Here is a 13,690-nt window from a genome sequence, read left to right as displayed (position 1 = left end):
TGATGGAGTTTCATTATTTCAGCTATCAAGCAGCAGTATTTTAAATGTGATTTTGTGTCTTTTAGGCTATTTTGGACAGTTTTTTGAAGTCTATGGACAGTAGTCATCTTCCCTATGTCAGTACACAGTGGACACTGGGCAAGAAGTACATTTTCTTCAGGTATGATAAATCCCATTATGCTCTGATGTGGTCTTTGTAAATTTGTGATTGTTTTAGTAACCACAACAAAGAGTGTCTAATATGTGCTATTTTTAGGCCAAGTACACCTCTCTATGCATTATGACTTTGATGTTTACAAAAATAAATCAGGAAAGGTTTAATAATGTAACATTTTTAGATAATGTGTATACCCTGTATCTTTTATAAAAAATATGTATACCAATGTATCTTCTTTAGGAAATATCTATACCACTGTATCTTCCATGGGAAATATGTATACCACAGTATCTGCTATAGGAAATATGTATACCACTGTATCTTCTATTGAAATGTGTATTATCTTCATTAGGAAATATGTATATCACTGTATCTTTTATAGGAAATATGTATACCACTGTATCTTTTATAGGAAATATGTATGCCACTGTATCTTCTATAGGAATTATGAATACCACCGTATAGTCCATAGGAAATATGTATACCACTGTATCTTTTATAGGAAATATGTATGCCACTGTATCTTCTATAGGAATTATGAATACCACCATATAGTCCATAGGAAATATGTATACCACTGTATCTTTTATTGGAAATATGTATACCACTGTATCTTCTGTCACTGTTGGAAAAATGTATAACACTGTATCATCTATATTTTCATAGACATGTAGAGGATCCTATATGACAGTTAATTTCAAATGAAACATTTACGAAACAAGCTGAATGATTCATATCATTTGGCTGTGGTAAAATATGGATGGTTTATTTTTTACTGTTATACAGTGTGGTAAATTCACACAAATGTATAAAATTTGTGAACATGGGACTTAACCTTTAGTTACAATTATGGGTGTGTTTAACTTCTAGTGAAGTTGTTTTGGTTACAGTGAAAGCACTCGCCAGCATCTGGAGGCCCTTAGGTGGGAGCAACTGCATCACTATGCAACCCTCATCAAGAGTCGGTGGAAGGGACACATCTGTTGTAAGACATGGCCAGTCCTTAAACAGCAGCTGTATGACCAACACTTAAAGCGGATGAAAACAATGCCATCTAATGGACAAAATTTCAGGTACATAGATGTACAGGTTTTAATTGCACTGCATGTTTATGTCACAAGCAGTAGCAATCCAACTGCTTCTTAGTTTGATATAGATGATATCCCTGTAGTGTGTAGTAGGCCTTAATGCATAAAAACACTGGACATTTACTTTACTGATACCAATTTTTTAGATTTAGTGTTTGCTACCAAATAGAAATAATAATACCCAATGTAAAATGTCTGTGTGACTGGTACCAATTTTTATATATTTAAAGTAGTAATTGCTACCAGTTAGGAATTATAATATCCATGTTAAATGCATTGCTGGCATACATTTTTATAGATTCAGTGCTTGCTACCAGCTAGTAGTAATATTCCCCAATGTAGAATGTCTTTACCAAAAATACTGCTATTGTTCTGTTAAGATTTGACCCAGTAAAGGATATCTCCTCTGAAATTTGTCAAACTCAGCAGATACATACATGTTTGTAAATTCTAATGAAACATTGAAAAACATGATATACTCACTAGATTCACCCCTTGGTTTAAGCCATCTAAAAATGCTGAAAACACAAAATCTTTTATTTTTAATGTTTAAATTAGAATGTTTAGAAAATTATCCCAAAGAATAAAAAAACTGATATAGTGTGGGAGAGTCATGATTCTTTTTGTTGTAACAAAATTTACTACTGATCTTCTTTTCTGAACATTTAAAAATCAGTAAGTGGTTTAGTTCGAAAAGTGATGTTGTGGTTCAAATTCTTACCGCTTAGTGATGAGCATTTTTAAAGTACCGGTACAAGAAATTAGAAGGAATCTGAAAGGAATTCATATTGTAGTTGCATAAGGATGCTACTTTATACCAATAGTTTGTGTAATTTCTACACTGTTTTAAAAAAATCAATAATGTATCTTGCATTCAAATCTGATTATGATTTATATCTCTTTCTAACTAACACAGAACAATAAGGCAAATTTAATATAAAAAATGTATCATCAGACAGGATCTAAAAGATAAACGAGCCTCTTATGAAACCTGAATCAGTAAAATATTAAAATATATTAGAGACAAACAGTCATACATATAATTATATTGTTATAAAGGATATACAATATATCAATTAAAAATAATATTTAAAAAAATTGTTATGAGTCTATTCATGTCACCATACACAATATCTACTGGCATGAAAAAAAAATCGAGTAGAGAGTGATTATTGGTGTTAAAGTGTGTTGAGATATTAGAGGAAAACTGAGGATCTCTATAATTTTTTATATGGAAGGGATGATTATTCATTCTCTTAGAAACTTGTTGAAGTGTTTGTCCAACATATTGCATGTTACATTTTTTATAAGTTGATATGCACTCACTGTTATCACATAGAGAAAATACCTCTTTTGTATTAGCGCTGCTGAAAGAAGTACTTTCTCTTATGTTTGTACAGTGAGAGCACCGGTGTCTGTTACATTTAGATGACAAAAATTGTCTTTTTTATTTTCTGTCTGTTTAGTTCTAATTAGAAAATCTTGAAAATTCTTGGGTCTTCTATAAGCGAGAATTGGTTTATTTTTGTAATGTGATTTTATGCTGGTTTTATTTGATAAATTTAGGAGACTATAATATTTATTAATTATACAACCTATATTAGGTAATGAAGGATTACTATACAAAACCTCTATCAAACACTACACAATTAAAGACATCTATATTACTACATCTCTATCAAACATTATACAAGACATCTATATTACTACATCTCTATCAAATACTAAACAAGACATCTATATTATTAGATTTCTATCAAACACTATACAAGACATCTATATTTTTACATCTCTATCTTACACTATACAAGACATCTATATTTATTTATTAGATCTCTATCAAACACTATACAAGACATCTATATTATTACATCTCTATCAAACACTATACCAGGCATCCATACTACCAGATCTCTATCAAACATCATACAAGACATCTATACAAGACATCTATACTACCAAATCACAGGCTCTCAAAAACTATACAAGAATACTAAATTACCAAATATCTACATAAAGCTATACAAGATATAACTACTACTAATTCTCTATCAACACTATACAAGACATCTGTTCTACTAAATATTTATCAACATAATACCAGACATTTATACTACTAATTCTCTATCAAACACTTTACAAGACATCTATACTACTAAATATCATTCAAACACTACACAGGACATCTAAGTCTATTTCAGAGACCATTCAGTGAAGATATCTATACAGCTAAATCTCTTTCTAACACTATACCAGACATTTATACTACTAAATATCTAGCAACACTATGCAAGACATCTATAGTGCTAAATATCTAGCAACACTATGCAAGACATCTATAGTGCTAAATATCTAGCAAAACTATGCAAGACATCTATAGTGCTAAATATCTAGCAACACTATGCAAGACATCTATAGTGCTAAATATCTAGCAACACTATGCAAGACATCTATAGTGCTAAATATGTAGCAACACTATACCAGACATCTATACTCCTAATTTTCTATCAACACTATGCAAGATATCTATACTACCAGATCTCTATCAAACACTTTACAAGACATCTATACTACCAAATATCTGTCAAACACTACACAGGATACATATCTCTATCATATGATATTCAAGACATCTATAGTACTAATTCTATTTCAGATGCCATACAATGAAAACATCTATTATGTACTAAATCTCTAACACTATGCAATACACCTATAGTAGATTTCTATCAACACTATACAGTATTGTATATCTATGCTATTAAACCTCTGTCAACACTATACAAAGTTTTTATTCACCGAAATCTCAGTCAAACACTATACATGACATATATTCTCTTAAACATCTATTGAACAATATACAAGACATCTTTTCTGCTTGATCCTATGCCAATACATGTACTAGTTTACACTGTCCATATCAATCACTTCTCTGCTAAATGATTGCTCCCTCAGTGAAGCTTGGCATACATGATTATCAATTCTTCCATTAGAGGATTTCTATTAAAATTTGAGTACAAGTTTTAGTTTTCTGTGGTTCTATGGTTACAGGTTTTGATGTTTATATAAAACCACTGTGCTTTCACCCATGATTCTTGTTGATCATGGCTCAGTATTTATGAAAATTAAATGATTTGGCTCATGGAAATGAAGAGAGAAAGAGAGAATGTATAGAAGACTTTTATCTGTCCATTCACTATCTATTAAAATTATACATAACATGCATACTAAGTCATTAAAATATTCTGACATGTAGAGGTGATGGCATGTATGATGAAACAATGGAACCCCAGGAAAAAAATATATAGTGAATTACGGATGAAGAGTCCATTTTAGTACAAACTGGAATCATTGCAATTAACCAAATTTTAAGTGGCATATTGATACATTTTTTTAACCTTAGTTACTAAGCAATACAATACATGGTTGGTACAGTCACTGAAGTCACAGAGAAATGAACACCTCATTTCATGGCCTCAAAAGTCATAGATTTTTTTACCCTGGTCATTAAAAGTCCTTGAATTTGAGAGATTTTGCTTAAAATTAAATATGATGGAAAATTTACCTTTTGAACAATTTTTTTGATGCTATGAGATTATTGGAAGAACAATTTGATTTTTCTGTCATTTGCCAGCCATTCTGCCATTATCAGAATCAATGGAAGATAATCAGATGTTGTGCATAGTGTCTCGTTCACATGATGCAATGAACACATGCACACTCTTTCAGTTAACCTTGTGTTTCTGTCAAGCAAGGCTGGGTTATTAGCAACAGAGTCTTTTTATTGAGCCACCATCACAAAATGCCTGGAAAGCATTAAGTGGCTGAAAAAAAGATGCGACTTTGAAACACATTATAAGTCTCCAGCATTTTGTTTGTCACTCTTTTCCAGAATATTCTTGTTTAATTTCATGTGCATTAAATCAAATTTGTATGGTTTATTAATGACTTTGAAAAGTCTGATTCTGTGCTGGTGTCACACAGATTTTTTTCTTTACTAGATCCACTCCAAATAATGAGAGAGAAAATATAGAAAACTACCATCTTCTTCAAAAGGCATCTCAGCTGTACAAGATTGATCTGGTATGTATGGTTTGGTGTACACAAATTTAAGAAGTTCCGCTACCTTACAGATTGTTATTTAAGCTCATTTCTTTGCTTTGAATGGTGCATAAATACTCAGCTAAGTTGTCATAATTTTTCTCACTGGTCATAGAGCTTTATAGGGTAGTATGCTGTCCATTGTCCATCCCTCCATTAGCATGAGTGTGTTACTGCTACTCCGCCTAAACTACTTGGAGGACAGCCATGATTTTTTCAAACACATTCATCCCATGTTGATCATACATGAATATTGTGCCACTCAGACATCCACTTTGGCCTCCGCAGCGGCTATCTTGAAAATCTTGTTATCATTACTCACTAAATGACTTCTTATGATGTCTAGTTGTTCCTATCTCAAAATGGTGCCAATTTTGATGTCCAATATTGCCATCACCATAGTCATTTTTGAAAATCATCTTTTTGTTATATTTTCTGAGTGGATAGTCATATCAACATAGGGTTTTCACAAAAATACTTTTTGTGATGTGTAGTTGATCCTACAAGAAAACTGTACCAATCTGATACCCAATATTGCTGCTATAGTGGCCATCTTGAAAATCTTGTTATTGCTAATCCTCTCTGAATGAAAAGTAATATTGCCATGGGGTTTTCACCAAAAGACTTCTTATTATGTCTAATTGGTCTCAAATTAAATTTTGCCAATCTGACATGTCTGATATGGCTGTCTTAGTGGCCATCTTGAAAATTGTATTGCTGCTAATTATTTTGTTTGAAAAGTAATAATGTCATGGAGTTGTCACCAAAAGACTTCTTATGATGTATATATCGTAGGTCTAAATTAAAACTCATGTCAATCTGATGTCCAGTGTGACCAAAACAGTGACCATCTTGAAAATTTTTTTTTCACTACCCCTAATGAATGTATGATTATATCAACGTGAGGTTACTACTAAGCAACTCTTTATGATGTCTAATTGGTGTAATTCAGACATTCAATATGCCTGCCACTGTTGCCATCTTAAAAATCTTGTTATAACTATTTCTCTTGAATGGTCATATCAGGATGGGGTTTTCACAGAAAGATTTCTATAATGACTAGTTGGTTGCAAATGAAAATGGTGCCAATCTGACTTCTAATATGATTGTTGCAATGACCCAACTTGAAAATCTTGTTATTTACTACTTTTTCTTGATGGTTGATCATATTGGCATTGTGCTTTTACCAAAAACTTTCTTTGATATCTACCTGGTACTGAACAGAAATGGTTGCAATCTGTTATCAAATATGGCCACCATGATATCCATCTTGAAAATCTTGTTTTCATTGCTGCTTTAAAAAGAAGGTCATATCAAAATGGAGTTTCTACCAGAAGATTTATTATGATGCCTTGTTGCTCCTAAATAAAAACTGTGCCAAGTTGACATCCAGTATGTTTGCCACAGCAGCTAATTTGACAATCTTGTTATCACTCAATAACATCAAAGATGGCTTCAGCACCCTGCTGTTAAAAGGATGCAATGGTCTTATCCTGAATTGTTGGATATTCTTCTTAACCAGCACATAGAACAGCCGTCACTTGAAGGGACTCTAATTGTAAAGAGTGTGTACTCCTAGTTCCACTTAGTATTTGTATGATCAGACATGTTTGCTGCTTTTAGTCTGGCTTGCTTTATTTTTCCTTTCCTTTAAATTCCTGCCTGATTTTCACTGTGGGAAAACTCTTTTCTTCGGATGAGTGTGAAATTTATGAAACTGGTCAGGATTGCTCCTAATGGAAATCTAACATACACTGAGTAGAAACAGTAATTTTATATAATTTTCAGGGGAAGCCACCAAGACTGCCACCTATTCGAAGTTATACTATCTCTGACATGATGAAGTTAAAGTATCCACAAGTGAGAATAATGAAAAAAGATTATCCAGGTAGGTTGACAACTCCTATTTTTATTGGAGATGATATATAATATTTGCAGATGCTATTATTACATGTATATGTAATGTGTAAGGAGTTCTTTTATCCAATCAGCTTCAGAGGCAAATAATACTCAGCTGAATGTAATCTATTAGCTGTTGACTCTTGAAACCTTTAGCTTCATGTACCATTGAATCTATCTCAAATTCTTCAACCTGATGTACCACTGAATATTGAATTCTTTAGCATGATGTACCATTGATTGTTGAATTCTTTAGCATGATGTACCATTGAATGTGGAATTCTTTTGCCTGATGTACCAATGAATATTGAATTCTTTTGCCTGATGTACCACTGAATGTTGAATTCTTTTGCCTGATGTAACTTGAATGTGGAATTCTTTTGCCTGATGTACCATTGAATATCGAATTCTTAAAATGATGTACCATTGAATGTTGAATTCTTTTGCCTGATGTACCATTGAATGTGGAATTCTTTTGCCTGATGTACCACTGAATGTTGAATTCTTTTGCCTGATGTACCATTGAATGTGGAATTCTTTTGCCTGATGTACCACTGAATGTTGAATTCTTTTGCCTGATGTACCATTGAATGTGGAATTCTTTTGCCTGATGTACCATTGAATATTGAACTCTTTAGCATGATGTACCATTGAATGTTGAATTCTTTAGCATGATGTACCATTGAATGTTGAATTCTTTTGCCTGATGTACCATTGAATGTGGAATTCTTTTGCCTGATGTACCATTAAATGTTGAATTCTTTAGCATGATGTACCATTAAATGTTGAATTCTTTTGCATGATGTACCATTGAATGTGGAATTCTTTTGCCTGATGTACCATTGAATTTGGAATTCTTTAGCATGATGTACCATTGAATCTTGAATTCTTTTGCCTGATGTACCATTGAATGTTGAATTTAGCATGATGTACCATGGAATGTTGAATTCTTTAGCATGATGTACCACTGAATGCAGAATTCTTTAGCATGATGTACCACTGATTGTTGAATTCTTTAGCCTGATGTACCACTGAATGTGGAATTCTTTAGCATGATGTACCACTGAATCTTGAATTCTTTTGCCTGATGTACCATTGAATGTGGAATTCGTTTGCATGATGTACCATTGAATCTTGAATTCTTTTGCATGATGTACTGTTGAATATTGAATTCTTTAGCATGATGTACCATTGAATATTGAATACTTTAGCATGATGTACCACTGAATGTGGAATTCTTTTGCCTGATGTACCATTGAATGTGGAATTCTTTTGCCTGATGTACCATTGAATGTTGAATTCTTTAGCATGATGTACCACTGAATGTGGAATTCTTTTGCCTGATGTACCATTGAATGTGGAGTTCTTTAGCATGATGTACCATTGAATCTTGAATTCTTTTGCCTGATGTACCATTGAATGTTGAATTTAGCATGATGTACCATGGAATGTTGAATTCTTTAGCATGATGTACCACTGAATGCAGAATTCTTTAGCATGATGTACCACTGATTGTTGAATTCTTATCCTGATGTACCACTGAATGTGGAATTCTTTAGCATGATGTACCACTGAATGTCAAATTCTTTAGCCTGATGTACCACTGAATGTTGAATTCTTTAGCATGATGTACCATTGAATCTTGAATTCTTTTGCCTGATGTACCATTGAATGTGGAATTCTTTTGCATGATGTACCATTGAATCTTGAATTCTTTTTGCATGATGTACCGTTGAATATTGAATTCTTTAGCATGATGTACCATTGAATATTGAATACTTTAGCATGATGTACCACTGAATGTGGAATTCTTTTGCCTGATGTACCATTGAATGTGGAATTCTTTAGCATGATGTACCATTGAATGTGGAATTCTTTTGCCTGATGTACCATTGAATGTTGAATTTAGCATGATGTACCATGGAATGTTGAATTCTTTAGCATGATGTACCACTGAATGCAGAATTCTTTAGCATGATGTACCACTGATTGTTGAATTCTTATCCTGATGTACCACTGAATGTGGAATTCTTTAGCATGATGTACCATTGAATGTCAAATTCTTTAGCCTGATGTACCACTGAATGTTGAATTCTTTAGCATGATGTACCATTGAATCTTGAATTCTTTTGCCTGATGTACCATTGAATGTGGAATTCTTTTGCATGATGTACCATTGAATCTTGAATTCTTTTTGCATGATGTTACCGTTGAATATTGAATTCTTTAGCATGATGTACCATTGAATATTGAATACTTTAGCATGATGTACCACTGAATGTGGAATTCTTTTGCCTGATGTACCATTGAATGTTGAATTCTTTAGCATGATGTACCATTGAATGTGGAATTCTTTTGCCTGATGTACCATTGAATGTGGAGTTCTTTAGCATGATGTACCATTGAATCTTGAATTCTTTTGCCTGATGTACCATTGAATGTTGAATTTAGCATGATGTACCACTGAATGTTGAATTCTTTAGCATGATGTACCACTGAATGCAGAATTCTTTAGCATGATGTACCATTGAATGTGGAATTCTTTTGCATGATGTACTATTGAATGTGGAATTCTTTTGCCTGATGTACCATTGAATGTGGAATTCTTTTGCATGATGTACCACTGAATGTGGAATTCTTTTGCCTGATGTACCATTGAATGTGGAATTCTTTTGCCTGATGTACCATTGAATGTGGAATTCTTTTGCCTGATGTACCATTGAATGTGGAATTCTTTAGCATGATGTACCATAGCTGCTCACATATAGAAGGATTTTTTTTCTCATATATTTTTCAGTCAACTGGCTTGTTTTTTTTCTTTCAAAAACTGTTTAAGTATTCAGATCACAAATGTTTAATGAATTTAACCATGCTTCACTTCTGGTTGTTTACTGAAGAATTCTCAAATCCTCTAATTACATGTATATACTTAATACATTTCTCAATTAGCAAATGCTAGCAAATGCCAAGTTGTTTTTGCACATCTGCTTTTCAACCTTGTGCTGGCAATTTTTTTAAAAACTCTTCAGCAAATCCTGCTGATGGAAGAAAGCTGTCTAAAGGAGAACAAGTCAATGTTATTGGGCCATCTCCGAGACGAGGTTACCTTGTAGTGCAGCAAAGGGATACAACTCTCCATATACCACATGTCTTTATGGAACTACAGGTAAATTATCATCTAGTTATGTTTACTCAGATCCATCCTGTAATTAAATCATCATATTTTAGCATTTAAAAATCATTTTAGCAATCTTCACTCAAAAGGTTTATAAAAGAACATTTTATAACTAGCTATCCAAGCCTACATTATTGGAAAAGATGTGTCTAGCACATTTTGAATAAAAAAAGGGGTTTACTCAAAAACACATCCTTTTAGAAGTGGGGTGACATTTAGCATAGCTGAAAATATATTCAGACTTACATTTAAACCCTTCCCTCCCCACATGTTATTATTTCTACAAGTTATTCAAGATATCATTTGTTATCACTGCCAAATTTCTGCCAAGTTATTGTTTGTTTTCATGTCATGGTGAAAATGTTCCAACTTGTGTTTTGAAACTTCAAACATCAATATGTAAATACCAGTCTTAAGAACAGAATCGCTGAAAGCAGTTTTTAAATATATTTTCAGAAGATTTTAAAGGCCATGCTTGCATTAATTTCTTCATAATATATTTTGACCCAAGTTTAGTATATGGCCACCATTGTAAAAGTCCATAGCAATAGATAATTTTCATCTGGAAGTTTCATAGAGACAGTTAAGGTGCAGAGCATTCAGTAATCAGGATTGAATAGACTTTGGTTAAAGAAAATTACTGTTAAATTGTAAACAAACAATTTATATTTAATTTAAAAGAATAAATGTGCATAAATGTCCCATGTGACTTGTGCTGTAGAAGGTTAAAAAGAGTACATGATACTAAGGACATGACAAAATGAATAGTTCAAAATATTCACTCAAGTGTGAGAATTTCAGGCCACTGTTATCTAGCTTTGGTATTACTTCATTACCTTGAGTTACATCCATATGCCAGTTTTCTTGAGTGAAGATGAAATGGTGTCTAACATATTTAGGGCACAACAAATGAATAAAAATTGCATTACCGTGACCTACTTTTAGAATGTCAGAGTTAATCTGTCTGAGATGCATCAACATACTGGTAAAATAGGGTCTAAGATATTGCAGGTGTAATGAACAAATGGCCAAAAATAAAAATGTCACTCAAGGATGAAAATTAGGTAATAGTGACATGGTTACGGTATGGATGAGTTAGACTTTCTGACATTCATTCACATACCAAATTCTGAGTTTAGGTAAAGCCAGTTCAAAGATATAAATAGCATTATGAACAAGCAGACGAAGGCCTAAATGCACATATGAGCATCTGAATCAGTAAGCAAAATGCAAAATCCCATTCCAACTTTATTGGCAAAAGGCTAAATATTAAACTTTTAAGTATCCAGACCATGTTCTTTGCTCCTGTGACCACTTTAGGATCTATTTCTCGACAAGGTGGAATGCATGTTCCCTTCCTTTGTTCCTCTAGTTCTGACTCGAAAATCCGGGGCAGTAGACACTTTTCAGAGATCAGAAGTGTATGGAGATCTCTTATCCTCCAACACCTTTCATCCAAAAGTCTTGCAGAAAGTGAAGGAATTGGAAAGCTCTTTTCCTGATTGCTCCCCTCAGATAAGTGTGTGTGTGTGATTTTAACTTTTAACTTAGCTTTAACATATTTTCAGTCATATTGCTACGATGTCTGCAGTGTGACAGTTTATAGTGATGTCTAGCACTGGGGCATCATGCTGCAGACATGTAGCATGATGTCCTACCCAGTCACATTATCCTGACACCAGGCCAACCAGTCCTAACACTAATCTCTTAATGCTGAGCTCCAAGCCACAACCTCCCACATCTGAGGTGGATGCTCTAACCACTAGAGCGGTCCCCTCAGGTAAGGGAAAGAAATCATGAATAAACAACTTGTTAAATTGAGCAATGAGTATTCCAAGGAAATCATGTCTATTCCTCACATGCTCAAGCAACCTCAACAACAGGTGTTTCATTCTAACCTATATCTATTGAATCTGCTTATCAAACAAGCCCTCAGGGGCAAATAGTTCTTGGAACAAGTATGGGAGAGAATCACTTGGATGAGGAGGCCCACCACTTTGAAAGCATTTGATGGAAAGTGGAGGATTTTCTCATAGGGTATAAGCAAGGACACATTCTCTCACTTAAAACATAAATTTGAATCTCTGTCTAGAGCATCATTGGTTCATCTCCAGTACAAGACCTGCTTCCTTGTCATCCTAGCTCTAGCCAGCAGGATCAGTAAATTACATGTCTTATTGGTTAACCCATACTATGTATAGTTCTGTCAGGATAGTTCTGTTTCACCTGTGATAGTCCCCCACTTTTGTTGCCAGGAACAGGATCCTACTCATCAGCATTCAGTCGTTTGTGTGAATACTTTTTCCAGGTTGTTTCCTTGAACACTGGGCCATCAACAGGATTTGGTGACAGATTTTGAAGTGGTTGTTGTTGTTGTTATAGGATTTAACACCATTTTTCAGCACAAGACAGCCTATACATGGCGGCCAGTATAAATGGTGGAGGAAGAACCCGGGAAAACCCTGGAAAGAACCACTGACCCACGAGAAGCTATTGACAAGCTTTCTCACCTACCAACATTGGCTGAGCTTGAGGCTCGAACCCACACAGACAGAGGTGAGATGGCAGTGATCCATAATGGTGAGGGCTTTAGACCACTCTGCCACTTGGGGCCCCAATTTTGAAGTGGTAAATAAAATGAACATAGCCAGTGCAAAGAGGGAGACCTCAACTATTAGTACCGTTGAAAGAGGAAAAGATTAACTGCTCAGTTGAGGCTGTATTGTCCTAGGTAAGATGGGTTATTCTTTCTTTATACAGAGAATTAACACATGATCAAATGATTGAACATTTTATCTCATGAGGTTAGGGCAGTCCCCACCATCATTACATCTAGCACAACCATTTCCTGATATTATGCAAACAGTGGGATGGATGTCAGAGATAACTTTCTCTAGCTTTACCTCCAAGATCTTTCATCCCAGATGACTCAGTTTGACCTGGTGTGACTTAAGCAGCTTCTCATTCATAAACTGTACGACTTCCACTTAATCTGCAATAGGAAACATTTTTTCTCAGTCAGCCATGTCAAGTCATATGTAGTCACTACTCCAGTCTAGTTATATCTCAAAAACTTTATCTTCCTCATATACCCTAGAGGACTGGAGATGGGCCTTTTCATATTTATGTGTTTGTATGAGTAAAATAGGTTTCTTTCATAATACTTACCTATCTTAATACGAATACACATTCCAAAGTTCTCCACTCCTGGCAGAGCATGCATTCTGCTCTATTAGTAAGTAAAGTTTAGATGGGATTGGCACCTATCCC

General features: G+C 34.1%; 1 protein-coding gene across 1 annotated transcript in view; it reads left to right on the top strand.

Moving 5' to 3' along the window:
• The window catches only part of LOC149805806 (unconventional myosin-VIIb-like), a 61,099-nt gene that overhangs the window by 46,313 nt on the left and 1,096 nt on the right, over positions 1–13,690 (top strand). The window contains exons 17-21 of the mRNA XM_089950505.1: positions 66–160; positions 1,048–1,230; positions 5,247–5,328; positions 7,135–7,234; positions 10,275–10,411. Of these exons, the coding sequence (XP_089806631.1) occupies positions 66–160; positions 1,048–1,230; positions 5,247–5,328; positions 7,135–7,234; positions 10,275–10,411 (597 nt within the window). The remainder of the gene's footprint in view (positions 1–65; positions 161–1,047; positions 1,231–5,246; positions 5,329–7,134; positions 7,235–10,274; positions 10,412–13,690) is intronic.

Source organism: Sinohyriopsis cumingii, chromosome 2 (assembly GCF_028554795.1).
Source record: "Sinohyriopsis cumingii isolate HCF-2022 chromosome 2, ASM2855479v2, whole genome shotgun sequence".
NCBI lineage: Eukaryota > Metazoa > Mollusca > Bivalvia > Unionida > Unionidae > Sinohyriopsis > Sinohyriopsis cumingii.
Note: the sequence above shows the minus strand (reverse complement) of the source record. Positions and strands in the feature narration are given on the sequence as shown.